General features: G+C 47.7%; 1 protein-coding gene across 1 annotated transcript; it reads left to right on the top strand.

Annotated features, from left to right (window-relative positions):
* Positions 1–4,877: 4,877 nt before the first annotated feature.
* On the top strand, positions 4,878–24,172 carry ZNF366 (zinc finger protein 366). The gene is made up of 4 exons (XM_037032243.1): positions 4,878–6,218; positions 9,347–9,538; positions 18,793–18,967; positions 20,485–24,172. Exons 1-4 carry the CDS (start codon positions 4,893–4,895, stop codon positions 21,024–21,026), a joined length of 2,235 nt encoding a protein of 744 aa, XP_036888138.1. The 5' UTR covers positions 4,878–4,892; the 3' UTR covers positions 21,027–24,172.
* Positions 24,173–26,286: the final 2,114 nt, after the last annotated feature.

Here is a 26,286-nt window from a genome sequence, read left to right as displayed (position 1 = left end):
CACTCCTTCAGCTTGAGTTTATGTTTGACATTCTCAGTGCAGGGGTCTTTCTACCTCCTACTGCCCGTTGGACTTTCTGGGCGTCTGTTTTAAGACTGGGTTGCAGAACCTTGTAGCACTTTAAGGATGGCTCCCTAGCATTAGCGAAGCTGGGAATCAAGGCTTTCCCTGAATCTGAGGGTCTATTCAGAGAATGACGCCCTTGGAAACTGAGGAGGCTAAGCAACACCACACACCGAAGTGTGAGAATTGAGATCTTCCCACGACAACTACCTGGAATTTGTGACTGTGCCTGTGATCTGATTAGGGATACCCCCAAAGTCACCTGCTGTCTGAATAATGTAAGATAAAATCATACACTTTCTTTTTTTCTTAATTATTTTTTGTTGTTATTCTATTACAGTTGTCCCAATTTTTCCCTCTTTGCCCTCCTCTGCTCATCCCTCCCCCTGCTCCCACAGTCAATCCCCACACTGTTGTCATGCCCATGAAGTTCCGTATGGAGACTTTAAAAACAAGAACCATTCATTTCTTTCCTTGTCCCACAGCAATTTACTGGTCATATACTTTGTGTCCGGCACTTTGCAAGGGACTGGAAACACATTATGAACAAAACAGACCCAGTCCCTGCCCTCACCGTCTAACAGGCGTTGCAAGGGCCAGTGTTGACCCAGCACTGCCCCAGTGCTCGAGTCTTTGAGTTTAACAGGTCCTCCTGTTCCTAGAGAGGTGACATTTGATACTAGATGAGGGGCAATTCTTCAGCTTCCCATAAACTGACTGAAATAGCTCACAGGACCACCCAGTCCCTTTTGTCTCCATTTACCAAAGCCACTCGTTATTAATAAAGGCCCAGAGATATCATCTTCATAATAGGAAACAGAGCCATAGAGGAGGGATGAGGGGTATCTGCACACTGAATGAAGGAAATCACCCTGGCCTAACCCACTGGCCTCATTGTGTGTGGTTCACATTCACTACTATGACAAGACTAACTCAGGGTAGATGGGCAAAGCCTTGGTTTTGAACTTGCAAAGTGGAAGCCCAGATGCCAGTCGATAGTGAAAAGAGCTTCAGTTTGGAAAACAGAGATTATGTCGGTCAGCATCATTCATGGATCGTCCCCTCAGCCATCTGCTCCTGTCCACTCTTCCTTACCCCGCAAGGACCACACTGTTCGGTTTCACATACACACTCTAATATTTCTTCATCAATCCAATGGGGATAGCCCAACTCTCGTGTCACAGATGACACTGGGTCCTCCCCAAAACGTGCTCAGTTCCCACAGCTGTAGCACAAAGCCTGTGTTCCAACCCAGACCCTCAGGCTCCAAACCGACGTGCTTCCCACTATCCAGCAGCTGTGCACTTTTATAATTCTAGTTCTTCCTTCTTTTTGCCCATTGCCTCAGCATGTCCTAATGGGAAACTATCCTATAACCTACCGGTTTTCTGGGAGCAGTTAGATCATTGACCAGGGAGGGCCTGCAGCTCCCCAGCGGCTGCCCTGCCTTGTTCAAGTAGATCAGTGCTGCCCCCCAAACCTCTTCTGCTTCCCATAGGAATCTCATAACTGGCACGGATGTCTGTGGACCTCCTCTTAGAAAGAGAGCGGGGCACGTGGGTGGCACACTTGAGGTTTTCTGGGTGTCGATGAATAGTTCTGCAGAGGCTGCTCTGAGTGTCGAGCTGACTGATTTCAAGATAAATTACCCCCTGAGGAAGACATCTTTCCCCCGCTCCTCCCTTGCACGCTCCTCGTCCCCAATATGGATTTGCTTTTAGGGTGCTTTTCTTTCGCCCCCTATGGCTTGGCCTTGGTAGCCTGTGCTCAGAAGGCAGGAATACTGTTAAGTAGCAACAACTCTAGCTGTTTTGCCTCTTAAGTGGGCCGAGAGTTAACAGATCTAGCTTCTCCTCAGCCCCTCCCTGGAGGGATTAGCCGTGCTCCTTAAGACTTTTATACAGAGAGGGACTGCTGTTTTAAGCTCCAGGGAAACGTCCATGGATGGATCCCAGTGATTTTTTTAAACCTCCTGTGTTAATAACTACTAATTTAGGGTGGAGGTGTATATATGCACAAGTCAGAAACTGGAGGAAATTTTTTATTATACTGAAATAGGAAGGAAATTAAAATGTACATACGTAAAGTCTCCGGGTTTGGGGGACAACATATCTACCATTTGTGTTAAAAAAACCCATTACTTCTGTTCAACAATCTTTCTTTGCTTTACTAGGTCAATGGTGATAAAATTAAAATGCAGACACTGAAATAAGTGTGCTTTTGAAATGACCACTACAGTATGTCACTCCTAATATATATATAGTAAGATGAGTCAACTAGCAGACAATGTCATAGCTAAAAACAAAAATGCTAAACAAAGGTGACAATAATGTGTATAAACTGAAATACCTTCAGTTTCAAAACTAGAGATAACATTCCTTTCCAATTAAGTAGCTTTCCAGTATAAGATATAAAACATAAAGATACCAGACATTATTAGCCACACGGTTTCAGATACTTTCTTAACAATGCAATACACAAAAAAATTCAGTAAGTTCTGGCCCACGTTCTGACATTTATACCAGAGAGCTTAATTTTCCAGCCAAGCTCTCTAGTATGAAGTGAGAATCAACCAATTCTTTTGACCAGATCAGAACAAAACAAACAGGATCCATTTGCATTCGGATGGGCTCTGCTTTGGTTTGCCATAGTCACTAGTAACCTGGAAGAGTTCTCTCCAGTCTGAGCAGACTTTTTACGAATAAGGTCTTATCTCCAAAGAGGGCATAAAACCAACTGTGGCCAAGATGAAATTCCAGAACAAGGAGCTGCCATTTTCCCTCCATTTTAATAGGACACATCAGCCTAGTCTGAAAGCGAATCATTTCTATAGATGCGACAAATTCTTGGGACAGGCCAGGACTTCTATAACGCTATAGAATTTAGGGCTCACAGTTTCCAAATTGCAAGCCAAGCGACAATATAGTAAAAGTGAAAAACCGCCTGAGAGCTTCCACCCTCTCCACGCCGTCCTGGTCCTTTTGATAGTGACAGCATGACTCCCCTCCTTTTGATACCCCCCAACACACTCCTGGTAGCAGTGCCTGGGGCTTGAGGCCTCGGTGGTAGAAAGCCTAGCATTTAGTTAATGTCAGAAAGGAGCAGAAGGAGGGGGCCCAGGGCTGGCCTCCCTTTTGCTGGACACGCAAGCTCTCCCGCTGCATCACCAAGCCTGGACCCCGGGGAAGGAAGACAACCGGGGCTGTCTTCCCACTCACATAAACACAAAGACTGATGGATATTACGCTTTAGTTCTCTAACGGTTTCATGTAACAACTTTAAATAAGGCCTAAATATTCATAAAAGAAGGGCACATAATTTTTCCCTCAATTGGATCATCTGTGCTTAGAATTGGTAATCCAATACAAAAACTGCCGGTTTTTTTAATCGTGCTGCGGTCCTCAAACATCTGATAAACGTACACATGCAATTTGGGAATATCTAGATACTTATGAAAATGATATTCACCTCACCAAGGGCAACAGAAAACCACTGGGAGTTGTGGACCTTCTCACCCCTGGGCCCCTCAACCTGTACTGCTCAGTATGTGGCCATGGCCAAGGAGGGCTGGGGCCCCGAGTTAGTCCAGGACCCTATCCTAGCCCTATCTGCAGTGACCCGAGGGCAGGCCTTACACCTGGCCAGGGCAACTGGCTCTGAGGAATCCTCTAATGAGCAAAAATGACCAGTCCCTTTAAAACTGAAGAGATGTATGTAGAAACGGCTCTCACTACAATTATGGCATCGGCCATTGAGCTCTTCCCACCAGTATCCAGGTGAGGAGCATAGAAAAATGGCGAGAAGACATGTGAAAGGAAGCAGGCCCCTGGTTCCGACCGCAGGCCCACAGCCTCTCCCAGACACCTGTGATGTGGGCAGCCAGGAGGCGGTACCGGGCTCAGCAGAGAAATGTCTGATCTGCAGGAGTCACCAAAGGCCGTGCTTTACCCCGACACCCGTGTGAAGCGAGAGATGCAGCACAGTTTTAAACTCACAATCCTGGAATCCCTGCCTGCCCCCCTCCCCCACGGCTGCTTCAGGTTAAAAACGCGAAAGTGCCAAGACAACTTTGTCACATTGGGTTACATGCTTTTCTTCATCACATTGATCTTGTCCACTCGATACATCCCAGCAGCACACCTTGCTCGGGGTAGATACTCAGAAAACCCAAAGTCTGAGTTACTCGTTAAAATCCCCTGTCCAGCGTGGCCTTGAATATCCCCTTCCCCCAGCAGCACGGTATGCAGATGGAGAAATCACTGGAAATCACTGGCTCCCTTAGAGAAGAAACAATCTTAAAAGACACAGCTAAGTCACCACCGGTGTTGGTAATTCCATCTCAGGCTGAAGAGCCGCAGCAGAAGGTGTCCCAGCTACTCTGGGACAGAGTAGTGTGTCAGTAAGGTGTCCCCTACTCTGGCCCGTACACAGAGTAGGTGTGGGACTTGAGCGAGCTGCTTCATCTCTGTGGGCCTTGGGGCCCTCCGCCTAAGTGGGGACGACAGCTCCATGGGTTCTCAGGTTTCTTCTCCCCAATCCAGTCTGCCCCCGCAGCCCCCACGCCAGCCCCTCCCAGCTATGGCTCTGTGGCTGACGATTTACTGCAGCCCAGGGTCGCACTCCAAGGGGCCAGTGTTCTCCGAAATTGTAACCAGGTTTGCAAAGGGGGAAGCGAGCTATTCTGAATAGCCCTAGGATAAATGAGGGTCAATATTAAGCAAGCATTACTCTTCATACATTAGTACTGACATCCAGCCAAAAACCCTTAATGGAGAAGAGATTTTTTTTAAACAATAAGTTTCTTTCTCTTTAAAGGAAAATTGCCAAAGATGCAGAAGGAAATGAAGATGATCAAAGATGAGGAGGTGCATTTCAGTTTGGGTGTGAAGAGGTCCCCCTCCTTCCCCCACTACCTGCAGCCAGTGGCTTCCCGCGGGAAAGCTCCCCAAAGACACCCCTTCCCAGAAGCTCTCCGGGGGCCTTTTTCCCAGTTCCGGTATGAACCCCCTCCAGGAGACCTTGACGGATTCCCGGGGGTCTTTGAAGGAGCAGGGTCTCGGAAACGGAAGAGCGTGCCCACCAAGATGCCCTATAACCATGCATCTGAAGAAGCCACTCTTGTCCTCCACTCCGAGGAGAGCAAAACCCACGGCCTCCCCAACTTCCCTCTGCTGTTCCCGCAGCCCCCGCGCCCCAAGTATGACTCGCAGATGATCGACCTGTGCAACGTGGGCTTCCAGTTCTGCCTGGAGCACATGGGGGGCAGACCCGTCAAGCAGGAGCCCGTGAAGCCCAGTGCCGTGTGGCCCCAGCCGACCCCGGCTCCATTCTTGCCCACGCCCTACTCCTACTACCCCAAAGTGCCTCCCGGCCTCATGTTCCCCTTCTTCATGCCCTCAGCCTCCCCTTTCCCCTTCAGCCGCCACGCCTTCATGCCCAAGCAGGCCACGGACCCGCCGCTGCCCCAAAAGGCTGAGCCCCAGGAGAACGAAGAGACCAAGCAGAAGGTGGAGAGGGTGGACGTGAACGTGCAGATCGATGACAGCTACTACGTGGACGTGGGCGGGGCGCAGAAGCGCTGGCAGTGCCCCAACTGCGAGAAGTCCTACACCTCCAAGTACAACCTGGTGACTCACATCCTGGGCCACAGCGGGATCAAGCCGCACGCGTGCACCCGCTGCGGGAAGCTCTTCAAGCAGCTCAGCCACCTGCACACCCACATGCTCACCCACCAGGGCACGAGGCCCCACAAATGCCAGGTGTGCCACAAGGCCTTCACCCAGACCAGCCACCTGAAGCGCCACATGATGCAGCACAGCGAGGTAAAGCCGCACAACTGCCGCGTGTGTGGCCGGGGCTTCGCGTACCCCAGCGAGCTCAAGGCCCACGAGGCCAAGCACGCCAGCGGGCGGGAGAACATCTGCGTGGAGTGCGGCCTCGACTTCCCCACGCTGGCCCAGCTGAAGAGGCACCTCACCACGCACCGCGGACCCATTCAGTACAACTGCTCCGAGTGCGACAAGACCTTCCAGTACCCGAGCCAGCTGCAGAACCACATGATGAAGCATAAGGACATCCGGCCCTACATCTGCTCCGAGTGCGGCATGGAGTTCGTGCAGCCCCACCACCTCAAGCAGCACTCTCTCACCCACAAGGTACTGCACGGATCCTCAGCCTGGGGCGGGGGCTGGCCTGGCCGTGGGGAGAATGAGGAGAGCCCGGGGACTGGGGTGGGAGGCCTGCCCCGCTGCCGATTTCTGACTGGAGGAGCCGTGTAACCCTGGGGGAGAGGCTTCCGGTCCCTGAGCCTGCTGTCCTTCCTCACCTTGAAATAGGCAAGCAAGGAGAGACTAGCGATCGAGCCCTCTCCCCTCTAGCCTTCTAGAGTCTCAGATGGGCCTAGAGATAACATGGGCCGCTTGGAGAAGAGGGCGGGAAGGATGAAGGAAACAGCTGGTCTTTGTGGTCTTGCTTCCTAGCTTCCTAGAATTTCTAAAATTCAGTTTCTGGAAACTTCATCCAGGGCACTAGCATGAGTGTGTCATCAGACTCTATCTACTCAAGACCAGCTCTGTGTCTGGGATATGCTAATCAGAACCTTTTTCTAGAGAATCCTCTTGGTCTCTTGATGCTGAAGCAGTGGCTGTCTTTCTGGCTGTTTTCGCCCTCACTGGGAGACCTGCTTCATAGGCAAGTGGCTCTGGGACACAAAGCTGCATCCAGCAGGGTCTGTGCTTCCCTGGTGGAGCCCCTGCCTGGTTGATTGCAGGGTCATATGGTTTGTAACTAGGAGGCAGGAGAGAGCACCTTCTCTGGTTGGTAGGGTTTTATCTTCCTGAGGCTGGGTCTTCAAGGAGAAACTCAGGCCCTTGGGTCTTTGTTCAGCCTAATGTGTAATCAAAGCCCTGGAATCACTCAGGATCAACTAAAATAAGGGACTTTCCAGTGGTGTCCATGAAATCTCACCCAGTTGCACTGTCTTGGGGCTGCTTTGAGCTTCTGAGAGGGGAGGTTTGCCCCGTTGACCTTTACCCTCACACCTTTGACCTCAAGTGGTTTTCTTGGAAGGAGAGTGTTCCAACAAGCCAGAGTTTGTAGAACATTTTTTAGTTCTTAGAGGTCAGTGGAGGCCTTAGCCCAGCCAAGATACCATTTATTTTCTGCCATAATGGGTTTCATTTGATAGGTTAGGACAAAACACAGGACATTTCTGGCTCTGCTGCAGAGATGAGCGGTGTGGCTGCCTTGAGGGCTCTGCATGTGGCTCCTACCATCCACGGGGCACCTGTAGGCAGCATCCGGAGAGGAGGGGCCTGCCAAGTGAGGGAACCATCGACTAAGAAACCAGCCTGAGGTTCAGCCACCCAGGGGATCATTTGCTGATTTCCTACATGTGTGGAAAAGGAATCAAAAGTGCACTTCAAAAGTGCATTTTCTACTAAGATAGTAGAAAATGAAGTCAAAACGGGAAACAGCCTGGTATCTGACATGAGTCTCATTTAAATTAGAAAACAAAATGCATTTTAATAAAGGATGTCCGTGAATAACGAGACGTAGTATTTACTGAACACTTGCTATGTGCCAGCTGCTTTACTTCAAATTTAATCCTCTTCAAAAACGCTAAGAGCTACTTACAGGTGTCATTACATGCAAACTGCAAACGAGACACCGTGGCATGTAGAGGTCCCCCAGGATCTCTGGCCCCAGCACCTGAGCTCTTGAGCACTGCTGATGAGACTTCCCCTTCTTCGCCCCTCCCCTCCCCTCGTCCCTAACAGCCCCTGCAGGCTCCCCCTCTGTGGTTTCACTGATCCTTTTAAAGACTCGGCAGCCTCCTGTGTTCCCCATAGTTGTGTCCAGGCTCCCATTCACACAGGTTCTGGGCCAGCCCACATGTGAATTTTACTTGGAATTCTCTAAAGACAGTGATAAGTAGATACTTCTTGGTCCCAGCACAACTGGATCATAGCCAAGTATAGAGATGATTTTTTTTTAAGAGAGAAGGGAAGGGAAGGAGAAAGAGAGAGAGAGAGAAACATCAAAGTGTGGTTGCCTCTTGCATGCCCCATACTGGGGACCTGGCCTGTAACCCAGGCTTGTATCCAGACTGGCAATCGAACTTGCAACACTTTGGTTCACAGGCTGGCACTCAATCCACTGAGCCACACCAGCCAGAGCTAGAGAGAATCTTCAGAGCAATGATGCTGAAGTCAATTTTATAATCCATCAAGAAAATAGTTTTTATTAATTTCATAATTTTAAACTCATGGTTTGAATATGCAATGCATTTTTAAAATTCATTTTCTTGGGACGGCAATAAAATTGAGATATTTTCATTAGCATAAATCCATACTCATCTGCAATAATCAAGACTAGAGAGCATTCTAGCTGGGAGAAGTCCCCAGCTTCTTATGGCTCACCCCTTCAGCTGGAGACGAGGAGGCCTTTACCAGGAAAGGCCACAAGGCTTATGTGGGGCTCTGGAGCCAGTAAATGGCTGGGCCGAGACCTGACCCCACGCTTTAGTGCCATGGGCTCATTCAAGTGAGGACATTGATGCTTAAGTTATTCGAACACTCCTCCTTTCGGAGCAAGGAAACTAGAAACATCAAGGAAACTAGAAAATCTCCTTTGGTCCTGTTTTCTAATTCAGAAAACTATTTTTCATCAAATTTCTCTATAAGATTGAAGCTGGCTTAGAAAGGAGGTTCCATACCCAAATCCCACAGAGGTCACTGTGGCTGGAGGGACCCAGGGGACCATCTCAAGAGGTGATTATCAAGTCATAAGTTATTAAACTGTGGATATGAGTTGTTCTTCTGGGATTTTCAAGTCCATTAATGAGAACCTGAGAGAATGTTGATTTTCATACAGGAAACGATATTATCAGTTTAGGAGGTTTATTTTTTTCATTATCGTGAAAGCCAGATTATAGACTCATTTGGCATAGCATTGCACTGTGCTCTTACCAAAATCCTGTTAATCCCTGAGAGCCATCGCTGTAGAATTAACCCCCGGCAGCAGCAGCAGGAGCAACAAAAGCAATGGCTTTCTTTTCCTGTAACTTTATGTAGTTTATTGCTTTCAGAAGAAAAAAAAAGGTTATGTAATCAACATTTCTCAAGAAAATAGTAATACATAAAGGTAAAGCCACACTATTTGGAACTAAACATCTATCAGCCAGCTATTCATGGATTTACGTGGCAGAGAGAAACACAAAGACAACCCTGGTGAAAGCCTGTTACTTGCTAACCACAGCTTTTTGAACCTTGCCTCCCTCCAGGGCGTGAAGGAGCACAAGTGTGGGATTTGCGGGCGGGAGTTCACTCTGCTGGCCAACATGAAGAGGCATGTGCTGATCCACACCAACATCCGTGCCTACCAGTGTCACCTCTGCTATAAGAGTTTTGTGCAGAAACAGACCCTCAAGGCACACATGATCGTCCACTCTGATGTGAAGCCTTTCAAATGCAAGGTGGGCAGGGGCCCCGGGAGAGTGCATGCAGGGAGGCCTCAGAGGGTTGTGCAAATGCCCAATGGGGAAGAGCCTCCAGGGAACCTTCTTACTGGCTTCATCAGTGGGGCGACTGAGGCTCAGAGTGGGTCCACGGCCAACCCCAGGCTCGTCTGTTGCTCTCTCCCTCTTTCCACCACACCTACGTTCACACCGACCCTCCGCTGTACAGCCAGGGCCCAGGGGATGGAGGCAGCCAGCCGGGGATGGTCTGAGGGTGGAAGGTCCATTTGGAGAATGAGGTTGTTAAAGGGTGAAGGTGATGTGGTGAGCTCCTATTCTAGGAAGGAACAATCCGTTGTAGCCCTCTTCCCCTTACAAGCCAATAAATAGAATATAGAATGGAGTCAGGGAAGCTTCTAGCACTACCCCCACTCTCATCCCACTCCTCCCCTCCTGATACTTGGGCTGAATAATGTAATTTAAGGATAGGTCTTTCAGAGAAGATGACAGAGATTCTGAGACTAGCCCTCAGATGACCTCAGGAATGCTTGCTTGGGCCGAGGAATAACTGAATACAGTCATCTGAAGCATTTCTCATTTATTCCGAAGGACCACAGAGTGTCTTTGTGAAAATCTCTGTGTCGCACTGACTTACTTGGGTTTTTATTTAGTCAGCTGAGATCACGTGTGAGCTGCAGATCTGTAAAGGCCAAGGCCCTGACTGGTGTCACTCAGAAATGCCCGGCCTTCCCAGGCCAGCCCCCAGCCCCGCCCCAGCTTTGTTTTCCTTCACTTCTAAAGTGAAAAGGAACCTTGCTCACAGTCGGGTAGTTTCATTCAAGGGACACACTGACAAGTGCTACCCAGGTCTTAAGGAGAAGGCTGAGGGAGAAGAAGAGAGAAATCACATATTAGTGCCTTACTGTTTGAAATGGAATTTTGCCTTCTCTCTGTTACTGCATGTCTGGAGAGGTCCAAATGATATTCTCAGTCGACCCCTGTTTCTAAAGTAGGGTGTCTTGCTTCCAGGGGCTGCTCCTGCCCTAATGCCTCTTCAGCGTTTCTCCCCACTTGAAGGAACCCCCTGTGAAGCCAACTTCTTTCCTGTCCTGGCCACTCCTGGATGGGGTGAGAGGGGTCAGGGACCAGAGCTTCCCTAGACCTGTGCGGGCATTCTCCGGAGGTGGGGGAGGGAGATTCCCCCTCCAGCCCTTTTCCTGCCACCCGCTTTTGTTTCCCCTCCTTTCCTTCAAGTTCCAGAGGTTTGAAAGTCAATTTATGTCCATCCTGAGTTGAAGGGGGAGGAAGCTGCTTGCAGGAGCAGGTGAAAAAGGAAAATGCAAGGCCTCCTTGTTCAAATATTATGAAGAATTTAAGATGGTAGATGCAGGGCATTGTGCCAAACTCGGCACCTTCCTGAGCTTGGTGTCCTGTGTGACTGCTCAGGTCACCCGCACACCCACAGACCAGCTCTTCTCTCTCTCTCTCTCTTTCTCTCCCAGGGTTGTCCAACATTTTGGCATCTCTGGGCCACACTGGAAGAAAAGTTGTCTTGGGCCACACATTAAATACATGAACACTAACAAAAACAAAAAAAATCTCGTAATGTTTTAAGTAAATTTACAATTTTGTGTTGGGCTGTATTCATAGCCATCCTGGGTCACATGCAGCCTGCGGGTTGCAGGTTCAACAGTCCTGTGAGTGTAGACACTTCTTTGATTTCCTACCCACTTCACAGAGCCCCTTGTCCCCTTTGCTTTTAATAGAGCTCTTCCCACCTGCCAGGGGTTTCCTTTCTCCTACAATGGAGGTGTAAATGGGATCTCTTTTCCACTCTTCATTCCTTGTGTTGAGTTTACTCTCAGACTCTGAGCACATATTGTGTTTTCATCTTATCAACTGGTGGTAGAGAATGCATAAAATTGTTAAAATATGATGGGAGCCATTGCATAATTATCAATCCCCTAAACATTTACACCTGTCTAGTCCGACCAACTCCCGCTTCCGCCTCATCAATTCAGATTCAGCAGTACTGGTTAACCCAGTCAGAAAATGTCTCTGAAATGGAAGGTTATGTCAGGGGGTGGAGCCAACACAGGGGAAAGGCTTGCAGGCTATGTGCAATTTGGGAGCAGGGTCCCAATGTGCACAGGGTCCCTATGTGCACAGGGTCAGTCCTGTCTCTATATCAAGGGCCTCAGAGAGGCCTGGAGGATTCCTTGGCCCAGAGGTATCTGAGGATTCAGAGGGCTCTCTCAGTGCCTAGAAGACTGTACAATGGAGTGCATCCTGGGCCCAGTAATGCAGTGAGCCAGCCCAGCAGGATATTTCAGGCCTTTCATCACGAACAACTGCCCCTGACTCTGCCTCAATGATAGTGCACCATACATGGTTCAAAGGGTGTCTGATGCTCAACTTTATGGTTCAGAAACTCAGTTTGACCTCTCCTTGGGTGTGCGTTAGCCTCTGGATGTCTGGTCGTCTGGTCACGCCATAAGAGAGGTGCTTATAGCATAAACTGCCAGCTCTGAAGTGGTGCACAGTTTCTAATCTCCAATGGGAGGTGGGCCTGGCACAGGAATCAGACTGATCTTGCCCAGGGTCACTTCTTCCTGGTGGTAGGCTCTCTCAGTGGACCACACTGTGGGTCAGGCTGCCTGGGAGAGCGTATATATTGTTAGAACAGAAATCAGAAATCATTGGATGTTAAAGGGTATTTTTATCCAACTTAAGCAGCCCTTCTCCATTCTTAGACGTTTCGGAAACAAGAACAGGTGTCAGTCACCTTGATCAAGAGCTCTCTGTCTCCTGGAAAGTTGCAGGTTCTGCCTCTATTTGTTCCCATCTCCCCACAGAGTGCCACCCTGCTTGGTATCCTCTTCCTACTGTCACCTTCCTCATTTCAAAGGAATGTGAGAGCACATCTGCTTCAGATGCCACAGTGGGTGGGCCATCTCGAGATGATGTCCTGTAGATTTTGCTTCTACAGGGCGACATCTGTAGATGTTGTGATGGAGTTTTGGGAATCTGGCCCTGGGTGGAGCTTATTGGGAGTTTGGAAGTAGGGAGAGGAATGGAGGGTCCTTTGCTCATTGCCATGCAATCCATAGCCATCAGAGAGGAGCGGCTGGCAGGCTACCTAGTGAGGGTGAAGAACAGGCGCAGACTACTAAACCAGGCTTTATTGTGGTAATAGGGCAGACTTACTCCTTTCGCATGGTTGGCATGGCTGGAAAAATAAAGGCAGGCCTTGCTCCAGCCATATTAAAAGTTAGCTCTGTCTCCTTTACCCCAAACCTTGCAAAAGAAAAAAAAGTGGGGGACAGATTCTTTAAATAACAGATTCTAATTTCTTGGTACTCTCACCACTAAAAATCCTTCCTAAAATAAACCCCTCCCCCTGTTGCAACACGACCTGTTTTTCTACAGCTGCAGCCCATACTCAATGGAAACAGCTGTCCACAGCAAGCAGCAAAGTTAGCTCACTGTGGGATTAAGCATTAACAATAGAATGGAAAATTAGAGGAAAGGAAAGGTTTCCATTCTATGTATTTTTCTTATTAAAAAATTACTGCTCTTCTGGACTCTTTTGCTATTGGCTCAACTTCAGGCTCCTTGCTCCTTGGAGCCAGCTGGAGCTTCTCCAGGGACCTGTGCCTGTGCACTTAAGCCGTGTTTCTGAAGATGCTTCCCGGATTGTGCGTAAGCACTCGGGGGTGCACTTGGATGTTATCCTTGTAGCCGCCACACTCCATAAGAGCAAAGAACCAGCTGCCGTCTTTGGGAAACCTGTCCAGGAAAAGCAGCCATCCAGAATTTCCGGGACAAATTCTCCTTTGAGATGGGTGAAGCCGGGAGCTGCCTAAGTTATGAATCACCAGGTCATCTGCAGCCCTGTCTGAAGCAGAGGACTGAAGGCCTAAGGCAGAACTGACAGAAGAGGCTGCAGTGTCCTTGAAAGGGTCCCTACCACCTCTACCAAACGGGCGCCATCTTCCCCTTCAAGCTCTTAGATGCCATGTAGAGGAGAAACCACGTGGGACTTTTAGGGGCTCAGTACTTGAGACCAAGGTTCTCAGGCTGGCATTGAGGGGGTTAAGGCAGTGACCAGATAGCAGCCTTTTGGCAGCAAAGCCCTCCTCGGCAGAAGGAAGGATATAGCTGTATGAACTGCCTGCTTAACAATGCCTCACATGTCCCCAGGGGCCCGCCTGCAAATAGATTTCATCTTGCTTTCTCTTGTACTTTTCAAAGCTTCCTGTTTTCTCACGGCCCTTTTGGACAGTTTACAGTCTCTCTCTCCCTCCCTCTCTCTCTCTCCCTTTGAGGAAAGGAACACCCTTCTTATTGAGAGAGAGCGAGAGACAGAGAGAGAGAGAGGAAAATGTAAGGGAAGGGCACTTTAACGGAGGCCACTCTCCTGGGCTGCAGGCTGCAGCTCTTTGACCTTTGCTCTCAGAACAGGAAAACACAGGCATCCTGGTGCATCTCAGTCCTCAGGCTCAGACCGGGCTGGTTGGCACAAAACAGTGTGGCTCTTTTTATCTTTGTGCGCCTCTGGCCCCAGCCTAGCAGCTGCCTGCTGCTGTCACCCTGTCTGTGCACACAGCCGACCTGACTTCTCGGTGACTCTAGATGTCAGCATTGTTGCTGGCGCTCATGGGAAGTTGCTTGAGGCATCTCTATGCCCTGGACTGGGGAGAGAAGAGAGACCAGGAAGCTGGAAGCTGGAACTCCAATGAAGATGAGAAACAGGGCACCTGCCAGCTGTTTAAAGGGCTAAGGATCAGGGAGCCAGATACTGGGCTATCCCAAACCTTGCAGTCTAAGACAAATCTTCTCTTTCCATCAGGCACAACTGCTTCCATTTCTATTATACCTCGATTAACCTGGCAGATATTTATTCAAAGAGTTCCTCATTCCTTCAATATCCCCTCCAAATAATTTAGTTTAAAGAGACAGCACCCTCAACTTCAAAGATCTTTCTATTTCTGGAATATAAAAGAGTCTATGACATACATGATAATAACAGTAATAAAAGCTCTATTTATTGAGCTCTGTTTGCCAAACCCTTTACATAAATGATCTCATTTGATCTATATAACAACCGTCATAAGAAACTATTATTATCATCAATGTTTTACGAAAGAGAAAATGGAGCCTGTTCTTGATCCCTGTGGGGTCTCACCATCACCTTTCTGTTCTGCCAGCTCAAAGCCTGGTGATCCGTGCAACCCATTTTTAAAGGACAGTTTGAAACATTTGTTCTTATTTTCTATCAAATGTTGAAGTTCACCTACCTCTTAAAAGGTAGGCACAAAAGTGGGCCTCAAAGGAAGAGCTGAGATTTCATGTCCGGCTCACTCATATCCCTCCTTAGAGGAACTGAGGGTTCAAGAGGGGCGGGCTGGTTGAGAGGACTCCCTGCAGGATGACAGCTGAGGCCTCACCCTCCCAGCAGCCTCCTGTACCAGCACCTGCCTGCATTTCAACCTTTGCCAACCCGGGCGAGAGACGATTCAGGAAGTATTGACTTGAGCAAGCTCTTAGCCTCACGTGTCACTGTTTAGGGGGAACTTGACGTAGATGGCTGCTTTTCTCAGAGGAAGAAACTAGAGTGTTGGCATTCTATCTCAACCGTTCTTTTTCCTTCCAGTCTAACCGCCCTCCTCTATTACAGTGAGGATATGCGGAGTTCATATCTGAAGCCCCATCGAGGGCACCATCTTTAGTCGATCAAATCTTCTTTCTCAGGCTCCTCTTCACTAACAATGACCAAGAGGCCTCTTTCTGTGTGTCTCCATACACTCATGGGTTGTCATGTGAGGACAACCTTCTGAGAAAGATGAAGGGGTCACGTGTTCTAGGTGATAACCGAAGGGCTTTGTGGATAGATCAGAGGCCAAGAGGAAGAAGCCAAAGGTATCAACCACTGAGGTGTGAATGGTCCCAACTACCTTGGGGACCAAGGTAGTTGTCTGATTCCTCTACTATAAGGATTTGGGTTTACAAACTAGTGGGGATAAGGTTATACACACTGCAGTGGTGAAAGGAAGACAGCTGGTGATGAATGCTTTTTGGAGTGTTTGCAGGGGGTAGTGATATTTTCCTGACTTGTTTATTCCCCCAACCAAATACCTAGATATTAAGTATCACTATGTGTGTACCCCTTTGCTTAATGTTGAGGTTAGCCAAGGAAGGCAGCCCTAGCATTTTTGAAGATGATCTCAGCAGCTTTGATTGCCCCAAACATCTTCCAGAGTTGACACACCTCCACTCAGCCCTGGGAAAGCTCCCCGTTGGCTGGCCCCCTAAGCACTATAATCCATGAAGTATAACTCTACTATATAAAAATTAAAGTTTACCAATAGCACAGAAATCAGTCTCCTTTACCAATCACACATCAGATAATATAGTTTACAAGTCGTGTCCCACAGTGCCATGGGCCTCGAAGCCATAGGCTTGACTCCAGGGAACGATATTGTTTTAATGTCTCAATGTCCCCACATCCCATTGAAATGTCCCAGAAAGTCCAGTAGTGAATGAATAGAGCCAGAAAATATTAGAATAGAAAAACATGCACTGGGCTATGATAAAGGATCATAAATGTTGCTTGTCTAAGGCTGAGAATGATTCTGGAAAATGCCCAGTGGTAGCCATTGTGCTGCGTGCAAACCTGTATATGTGAGGTGGTGAGAGAGGTGATGGGGAAGGAAGGTGGCACCTCGGGGCAGATGAATTGCAGCATATTCTCTGACCCTAAAGTTACAGAAGCTGCAGCAGCAACAAGCAGCTAATGGTAATCACAACAGTGGTCGTTACCTTGCCTGTAGTCTAAGATGGAATGCAATGTCTAAAGATGTTTAATGAAAATACTTTATTCTTATGTCAAAACAAAACAAAAGACTCTCTACACATTCTTCGAAGTTAGGTGAAAATTCCATCTTCTTTATAAAACCCTTTCAGACTAGTCCAGCTGCTAATATCTCTCTGTTGGCCTGTAGGACCGTGAAACCCATTTGGACTTGGACTAGTGCAGTAGCCTGATCTTCCAGCCTCCAGCTCCTGTCTTCCTATGTATCTCATTGTTGTGGGGGAGGGAAGAAGAGACGGATTTTGCTCTCTCCAGATCTTTTGCTGCAGCATCACTCCAAATAATCAGGAAGCAAATGAAATGTACTTTTTCTGAAGTGATCCACTACTGGAAACGTCTGATGCAGAGTCTTTAGAGTCATAGCCTTTTTTCTTTAGCCAGAGTGGAGAACTGCATAAACTAAGCTAATACATGGATCAAAAAGTTGTCAGAACTTGCACACATGTGCAAAACTAAACACAGGTGGATGATATCTTAATAAATTATCTCTGTTAAAAAAAAGAAAGCAAGTATTCGTCCCATGTGTAGGCTCCGGAGGATGTTGGAATTAAACCAACTTCTCAGCCTTTCCCTTCTTGAATCCACATTTCCCAATGACCACGGTGTGCAGATGCTCGGAACACTGAGTACAGGACGCCAGTATGCTGAATGTACACCTGCCTGTAAGGAAGTGAAAAGGGAAAAAGTCCTTAAAACTCACAAACATGAATTGTTTAAAAATACACTACCAGCCATTCATTAGATTCTACAGGGTCCAGCACAAATAAGGCCCCTTTTTTAATGACAAAAAATATTTCATTGCAAAATCATAAGCACATGATTCTGTAATATAACCATATCACACTCAACCATATAACATTTTAGGTGAAATGTTCAAATTAAAACTATAAATTATTACACCCATATTAGTACCCTACCAACCACATGCACCCAGGTGTTACTTCTCCTGGGCCCTGTGTGTGTTGATTATCTGTGACAAATGTGTAATCCCAGGCTGGCTTCCTCCTACCACCCAAGCATGCTTTTGGGCTAATCTCTTAAGGTCGCCGTTTGTTGGGTCGACTCCTTCCAAGGCCAGCTCAACTCATACCTCCACAGCTAGCTGAGGAAAACATTGCCTTCATTATTAAAAAAGTCAATCCACAGTCCCCACCATTGGCCCTGAAAATACCTTTCAGTGAGTAAGGAAAACTGACATCAGCTTCAGAGGACGCTGCACCTGAAGTCCTCTCTCTGTGTCCCCTCTCAGTCTGTCACTGCCCTCACGCTCCAGGCTTCTGAGGTAGTAAGAGAAGGAGAACCTTCCTCCCTCCTTTATTAATCTGGTCAGAGTGCAGATACAGAAACCCTCCTTTGCGTTCCTCCCAGCCTAGCCAAGGAGGGGCTGGGGTCTCCAGCTCTTCTCTGCTGAGGCGTGGGGATGACGAAAGCAAGCAAAGCACCCTGGAGGCAGCAGCTCCTGCTTCACCCCATCCCCATCTGCAAGCAGGGCCTTTGAAAAGACAGTCTCTCTTCTGAAAGAAGGTAGAGAACCGCGGCTCTGGTCTGTCCTGCATTTGCACTTTAGTAGAAATCAAGAAAAATGACACAGAAAAAATGACTAAAACCTGTTTACTTTTTGTATGCCTGAGATAATATTTCCAATACTTCAAATTTCTAGCCAAAGAAAAAAACATTTCTCCCTTTACATGCCTTCTTCTTCCTTTTAACTTTGAAATTCATTCCAATAATTCACTAGTTTAAAAATTAGAAAAGTATTGCCTGATACAGCCTAACAGAAGAGATTGTCAGGGGGACGCAGTGGTTGGCCACACGGCCTCTCGTGTCCAATGACCTGTGTTTCTAACCCCCAGGTTCAGCACCCACCAGCTGTGTGCTTTGGCCAATCCCTTCATCTTACAACCTCAGTCTGTGCATCTATAAAATGGAGTGACAAGAGCACCCATCTCATAGGACTGATGTCAGAATTGAGTGAGATATTCCATGGCAGATTTAGGAGCGTGCCTTCCATATTGTAAATACTCCATAAATATTAAACAAATAATTGTATCCTTATTATTCAAGTGAAGCACACTTTGAGCAATTGCTTTTCTCGGATCAGCTAGTCACCTTTTCAAAGGGTTCAAAAGAAGCTTTCATAACTGTGTGATTTTTCCCTTGAGTTTAAATACCCTGTGCCACAGCACCAAGATCTCGCAAATCCATGCCTACCTGCTCCACCCCTGAGCCAGGGCACAACCCAGCCCCTCCCTGACTTCCATGGGGACATTTTCTTTGGAAGCAGCTTAAGATGCCCAGATCCAAACGAAGGGCCTCACACGGGCCCAGGTGTGGGTGCACATGAGCAGGGCCCCTGCCTGCGCATAACCTATGTTCTCCTTGTCACTGTCTCCGACAGCTGTGTGGGAAGGAATTCAACCGCATGCACAACCTGATGGGCCACATGCACCTGCACTCTGACAGCAAACCCTTCAAGTGCCTCTACTGCCCCAGCAAGTTCACCCTGAAGGGGAACCTGACACGCCACATGAAAGTCAAACATGGGGTCATGGAGCGGGGCCTCCATTCTCAAGGTAATCACTCTACCGTGAAGTCCCCAAGCCTGACGAGGCCAGTGGGTAACAAATGGGAGGTGACCTTGTTTGTAGGAGCCTTTATTTTATTCTTACGGTCAAAAAAGAGAGTGCAATTTTCGAGGCTATGGCAGGGTCGCCGGAGCATGCTGTGTTACTATAACAAACAAAATGCTAAGATCTAAATAGTAAGTAAAAGTGAATCCTACATAAGTAAACTGGAACATCATAATGATGCCAGTCCATACCTTTATTAGTTTTTTGTTCAGGACGCTGCATCAGGTGCCTTGCCCCCTTAAATGTTCACAGCAGCTTCAGGCTGGAGGAACTTCTGTTACCCCTATTTTACAGATGGGGCAATGGAGGCTTCAAGGCATTAATTCGCCCAAAGTTGCTCAATGGCAAAGTGGCAGAGTCAGAATTTGAACACAGACCGTGCTGACTCTAAAGCCTGTATTATAGCCACTTTATTGCACAGCTCTTTAAGGTCATGCAGGTTTTCTTTCCTTTCGAAAACACAGGTCTGCCGGCTCTGTTGTCAGCAGGAGCTTGTCTGTAGCAGGCGAGGCCTCCTCTCACCTACTCATGACTAGATCTTACGCCAGGGCGAGTTTCCTGCTCCGTGGGCTGATCGGCGGGGATGCAGAGCAGGAGCTCACGTGTCCCTCCCTGGAAAAGTTTTCGCCTCATTTATTCTCTCAGTCACAGGGCCCTCAGCAGGGAGGAGTTCACGTTCCAGATCTCCCGAATTTGGCAGGTTGCTCCTTAGTCATGTAATCAGGCAGTCGTTCAACACAGGGGCAGTAAGTCGCTCCGCCCAACGTGGTACGCTGTGCGCTGCGTGGAGAGACCATCTTTCCTTTTTTTTAAAGACAAAAGTGCCTTTATTATTGTTTCTTTTCTTATGCTAAGATATATGCTCACTGGAAAGAATAAATACATTAGAAATAAACGGAAAATGTCAAAATCGCCTCATTTATGAGATTTTTGACATACATCTTTCATTTTTTGAAAGAGACGAAGAAAAGAGAATGAATGAGTTGGGTCTACACTATAAATATATGGAATAAATATGTTTCTGCTTCAAATATATAGAGGGTCTTTTTTTTACAGTTATTAGGTGTCTACATCTTCCACACATCGTTCATTGTACGGATGTACTATTATTTAGTAAACAATCCTGTGACAGCTCTATTATAAAAATCGTGGCGATGAGCATCCTTATACACAGATTTTGTGCACCTGCCAGTTTTCATAGTTTAAATTCTTAGTAGTGTAATTGCTAAGTCAGAGCAAGGCTTATTTTAAGCTTTTGGTGCTTGTTGCCAAATTCATCTTAAAGGCGTTAGACTCGTGTAGACTCCATCTGAGATGGGACCCATCGCCACCTCCTTTCTGGGAGTTTCTCTATTTTTAAAATGCTAAATCAAACTACACTGAACGTCCCAGAGTACCGTGCAACCACCCCATTTTCAGAGGCTCTTCCTGGGGCCTGACCACTGCCTTTGCTCTCGCAGGCTTTGGAAGGGGGAGAATTGCCCTGGCGCAGACCGCAGGGGTCCTGAGGAGTCTGGAGCAAGAGGAACCCTTCGACCTGTCCCAGAAACGCCGGGCATTCCAGTCCGATGGGGACAGCGCCCGGGACAGCTCCTGCCACGAAGAGGAGGACGAGGACAACTGCTGCGAGGTGGAACGAGACAGCCCGGGCCTGGCCCCCCAGAGCAGGCAGCTCTGCGTGCCCCAGGATCTCTCCACCAAGCCCCAGCCAGCGCCCAGGACACTCCAGGAAGACTGTGAGGAGGAGGAGAAGATGGAGGAGGAGGAGGAGGACGTGCAGAGAGAAGACCGCCCGGAGAAGAGCAAGGACAGTCTTGGGGCAGAGGGCGGCCGGGAGAGAGATGGCCCCAACCGAGACGAGTGTCCCCGCCTCAGGGTGCTGCAGAGCGCCCGGCGGGGTGCCTCCTTCTCTGATTACTTGTACTTCAAGCACAGGGATGAGCGTTTAAAAGAATTACTGGAGAGGAAAATGGAAAAACAAGCAGTGCTTTTAGGTATCTAAGTGGACAGTTTTAGAAGTACATTTGGGGAATGAGAAGTAGGCCATTCAAATATAGCTTTGCGCATGACAGTCATTTGCTGGAGAGTGGCGGATGGCGCGCATCTTTACAAATGGCTCAGACTAGATGAGCAGGGACCACTGTCAGTAATGTAGATGCTTCTCAGGTCATTCCGGGCCCTTGATTTTTGACACACAGGCAGCGCCTTCTTCAGTGTTACTTTAGGCATCTCCAAGATAATAAGCTGTACATATTCTCCTGGATATCTAGTTGTAAGCTGATGCTGACATAATTTAGAAATTCTATTTTTTCCTTGACTAATACACAACACATGGTAAATTTCTTTCAAGTTGCAAAAATATGGTGCTTGACATGTTACCTTATTAATGACTATTTAGTTGAATGTGTGAATGTTATAATATTTTTCCCAGATAGATGAAAATATGAGTAGTTGTATATATAAAAGTTGCCTTTATTAAAAAATCAAAAATACCAGAAATAACACAGAAGGGTGAGTTACTAAAAAGGGTGTTCTCACATAGTCACTGCAGAAAGAAGATAAAATTTCAACAGAAAAGAAAGAATCTTGACTAAGAAAAGCCCAGCCACACTTAGACTTCTGCCTGGGCCTGCCTTGCTCTGCTCCAGCTACCTTCGCTAGGGGTGGCATTGGGAACATTATTTTCAGATGGCCTGACAGTGCTCAGCCTCGTGTACTGAGCAGAGCTCCTTCCAGGGACCTGGCTCGGAGGCCACCTGCCCCACACAGAAGAGCTGGCTTTTCCTTGGGGCTGGAACTGGGGTTGTAGGGAAGGACTTCTTCCTGAAATCTAAGGTCTGACTTGTTTGGAGTATCAGAATAACCAGCAGCTACTCACTAGCAGCAGAGAGTCTGGGCTGTGTTCTCCACGTGACTGCACATTAGAATCAGCTTGGGGACTCTTCAGAAATACCTTCACTGAGGCCTCACCCTCTGAGATTCCAAGTGACTTAGACTAGAGTGGAGCCCAGCATTGGTTAGTTTGTAAATGGCCACACGGTTCTTTGGTGCAGCCAGGGCTGAGAAAGACTGACTGGGCTAAGATAGTCTCCCAGAACCCCACCCAGGGTCTCCATAAATGTTTCTGTGTCTGGCTGCAGGCTCATTAAGATTGAGAGCAGGAGGCCTCGAAATCCTACTGCTAGCTTAGGCTTGTTACCTGTTCTGTAAGAGCCCACAGGCAGACACGCACACACAGTATAGACACACACTTTCTGTATTACAAGATGATGCCTGTGAGGTTTATGGTCACTTAATTGTTTTAAAATACATAGCCAGCTTATAGTGACCAATTATTTCTTCGCAGACACTTGAATCATGATTTCAGCCAGTGACGATGATTATAATGGGTGGGTGGAGCCCAGCGGATAGGCTTTCCTCAGGCACGAGCACTGGGTTAAGCAGTACAGACAGGATGTCACAGACGTCACTGACTGACCATAAGCAGGAACCTTCTGGTACTGTGTCTGTGTTTATGTAAAAACTGCCTCTAGGTTGGTAGCTTCAACTCTTCTTGGTAGTGCTAGGTACTGTTGATTATTTTGCTTCCTCTCTTCCCCAAGTCCCCAGCACATTTCTTCAGAAGACCTGGCCCACCTCTGAATGCTGGATGCTGACTTCTTCTCTTGGCCAAGGCGCGTCCCCATTAGCCCCATCCAGTTCTCATTGTTCACCTGCTTGCTTTGTCAATTCCTGGTGCATTTCTCCTGCCACTGTGCTTAAAGCGCCTTCCTTCAGCTTCACCACCACAAAGTGCCAAAGCTGCTTGGGCTTCCGATTGCCACTGCACAGGGAGGGTGAAGGGAATATTGTGGTTTCTGCAATTACAAACACAACTCTGGGCCCCAAACCTGCTTTCCATGCATTATTAATAGAGCTCATCATTGCCCTGAAGGAATCGCCCAGGAGGCTGACCATGTGGCCTGTGAGGTCCCCAGCTCTTCGGGTCCTGTAATATATTCATTCTTTTGGCAGTTATGTGTTGAGCAGTTAAGGGTTGCAGACTTCCAGTTCATTCTGGGCCTGTCTAGCTGGAAAAGGAGCCAGGAAATCCAGAATAGCAAGGTCTCGTCCTTTCCAACCAAAATGGGTCATGGGGGAACATTTAAGGAACAAGTTAATGTGGAGATGGAAAGAGTGTGGTCTCAAAGAGATGTTTTAAAGCTGTCCATTGAGGAGCCAAGGTCCTGCCAGGGCCCTTCCCTGGCTGCAAAGAGAGACAGAGAGACTCTCAGTCTTCATGCCCGTATCACTGAGTGGCTCAAATGTCCTCTGTTTGATGTTAGCCTTCTAAGTAAAATTCCACTCAGAGAGAGAAAAAGGTCTAGGGAAAGTAATAAAAAGTTGTTATGGGGTACATTCTAAAGCCTGTTTGTAGCTCTTGGCTCTGGGTATGAGATATTTAATTAGATCTAACCCCATGGGGAGTATACAGTGACCTTCTGAGAACCAGGGTAACAATGTTGGTTTTCTATGTTGTGGATGACCAGCATCCTGGTTTGCCTGGAACAACCCTGGTTTATGCCTGTTGTCCCAGGGTAATTGCCAATTGTGTCACCTAAACTCTCCAAAGTGTCCCAGTTTGGGTAGTTAGTTATATGGACAGCTATGCATAAATGCAGGGCTCAGGAAAGGGTTGGCCAACCCTACCTAAAAAGCTCATTAACCTGGAAGAAAACCGGAAGGAGAGCATCTGGGGCCATCCTCAGAGAACTAAGGGATGAAGCCATCCAAGCTTACTAACGCTCCAGGGCCAGGACGGCATGACAGTAGTCACATTATAACACTCTGAAAATAGGTCACTACCACATGATTTTCAGGCTTTCAACCACTGTCACATTGAACTAACCAACTGACCAGCCAAGTGGCATATTTTTCTTTCTCCTTTCAATTCAGGCCTATGACCCCCCCACCCACCCTTGTATTGCTGTTCAATTCTTTTATTCTTAAAAAAAAATTCACTCCCCATTGGCCATGAGACTGAGGCTGACTTTTCATAACCCTGCAAGGGGAACTGCTGAATTTGTATTTAAGTAGCTGCCCCAATGTTCATACTATATTTATTAAGCCCTGAAGGCATTTAATAAAATATTAACAGTGTGTTTTGAATTATGATCTTTGTCTGCTTTGCTGGAACAAAAAGTAACAGAGCTAACATTTAAAATGCTTCACGTTTGAACTACATTACACCGAGTGTTGATTTTGTACAGTGTTCTGGCTTGCTATTTAAAAATTAAAACTCCGAATGTATAGCAACCCAAGTTGTGAATATTGCTTTCTGCTTCAGTGAAAAAGCAGTGTACCTGAAAAGAGCATGTAACCTATATTTTGTTAATTTAAGCAAATAAAGACACGTTGAAAAAGCTGAGTTAGTTATTTGCGAATACCCAAAATTTTGCAAAGAAGCTACCATCATCAATGCCTCAGTTCTGCCCCTACCCTCACACCCTCTGCCGGGTGGCTCCCATTGGCTGGGGCCTCAGCCCTGGGACGCAGGTGTTGGATTGATTCTCCCTCCTCGAGGCTCCAGAAATGATTAATGTCCACCAGCCCGTCTGCAAGCAGGTGACATCATCCTCATCCTCTCCATCTTTTCCATTCAAAACACTCAGTTCTGGAAAGGTGTTATGGGGAAGTGGGAGGTCAGAGGCAGGCTTGCCTTATTCCGCAACAGGTTCTTCATAGAATAAAGTTCAGCCAGGAGGCAGTGTCCACCGCCTGGCACAAGAGCACTGCTTCTGGTGCCAGGTTCCTGAGTTCAAAGCCCAGCTCTCCCACTTCCAACCTTTGGGACCTGAGACCAATTTGTGACCTTCTTTGTGCCTCAGTTTCCTCACCTGTGAAATGGCACTAAGAACAGCACCTTCCTCGCCAGGTTGTAGTGTGGGTCGAATGAGTTAGTATATGTGAGACATTTGTGTGGCTGGCTCACAGTCCATGCTCTGTAAGAAGCTGTCATCAACAAAGGGGCCAGAAAGCAGAATTCAGGTCTCCTGCCTCAACAAAGAACTCACAAAGCTGTGTCAGCTTGGGAAGCTGTCCATTCCTGTGGGCACTCCCCTTTTAAACCTTACACACTGTTATATGCTGATGAATGTGCCAAGTGATTTACACACTCACGCTCACTTAAGCCTCACACAACTCTGAGAGGCAAACATCGTTATCTCCTTGTTACTAATGTGGAAATGGAGGTTCCAGAGAGTGAAATAGCTTGCTTCAAATTACCTACCTAGTAAATTCCTCCTTTGCCTTCAAAGCATTTCGCCCATAGCAGGCTGAAGTCTCTGGAAGTTGATACTGAGACAAATTTTGAGTGCAAGGTGCTTATTTGGGGTTGGCATCAAGTTAAAAGAATGGGGAGGAAAGAAGACTGAGCAAAGAGAGAAGCCAAACTGTGATGTAGGCCCCACCAAGCCCTAGCAGGCAGCTCCGGGCAAGGACCGCTCACCAGAGCTGTGTCAAATTGAGCAGAGATGTCCAGACCCTTGCGCCCCTACCAGAAGGGTGTAACCTCAGAAAGGTGTGACTCCTCAGCAGGGGCAGACTCTGGAGGAGCCCGTGGCTGGAGGCTGTGTGCTGACTGCTCCTCAGAGGTCATTGCGAGCCTTTCCTCAAGGAGAGACTGGGTGACATCTCTGTGTCCACCCCAGTCTGCCCCTTGTCTCCCTCCCATCTGCTTCTTCATGCATAGGCATGGAGCAGCTCCTCCAGGAGTCTATGGGGCCTCTCTCCAGCAGGGAAAACCTAGCAGACCAGAGTTAGTGGGACAAATTTCAGCCCCCACTGCGGCAAGTAGCTTAAGAGACACAGCTGATACTCATTTTCTTCGTTCTCCATTACCTGTCTAGATACCGCTCATCTTTCCAGGTGGTGTGACCCAGGTCCTCATGGCCAAAGGATCTGAGCCCTGGTCAGCATCACATTGATATGGACTCAATGTTTGTGTTCCCCCCAAATTAGGAGTTGAGGCCCTAAACCCTAGTGTAAGGGTATTGAGAGGTGAGGCCTTTGGGAGGTAATGCAGTTTAGATAAAGTCCTGAGGATGAGGCCCTCAGAACGAGATTAATGTTCTTGTAAGAAAAAGGGGAGACCAGAGCTTGCTCTATCTACTACGTGAGGACACAGTAAGGAGACAGGCATCTGAAAACTGGGAAGCAGGCCTCACCAGACTGTGAACCCGCCGGAACCCTGATCTTGGACTTCCCCACCTCCAGGACTGTGA

The sequence above is a fragment of the Sturnira hondurensis genome, unplaced genomic scaffold (assembly GCF_014824575.4).
Source record: "Sturnira hondurensis isolate 20B ecotype Veracruz unplaced genomic scaffold, ASM1482457v3 Scaffold0021354, whole genome shotgun sequence".
NCBI lineage: Eukaryota > Metazoa > Chordata > Mammalia > Chiroptera > Phyllostomidae > Sturnira > Sturnira hondurensis.
Note: the sequence above shows the minus strand (reverse complement) of the source record. Positions and strands in the feature narration are given on the sequence as shown.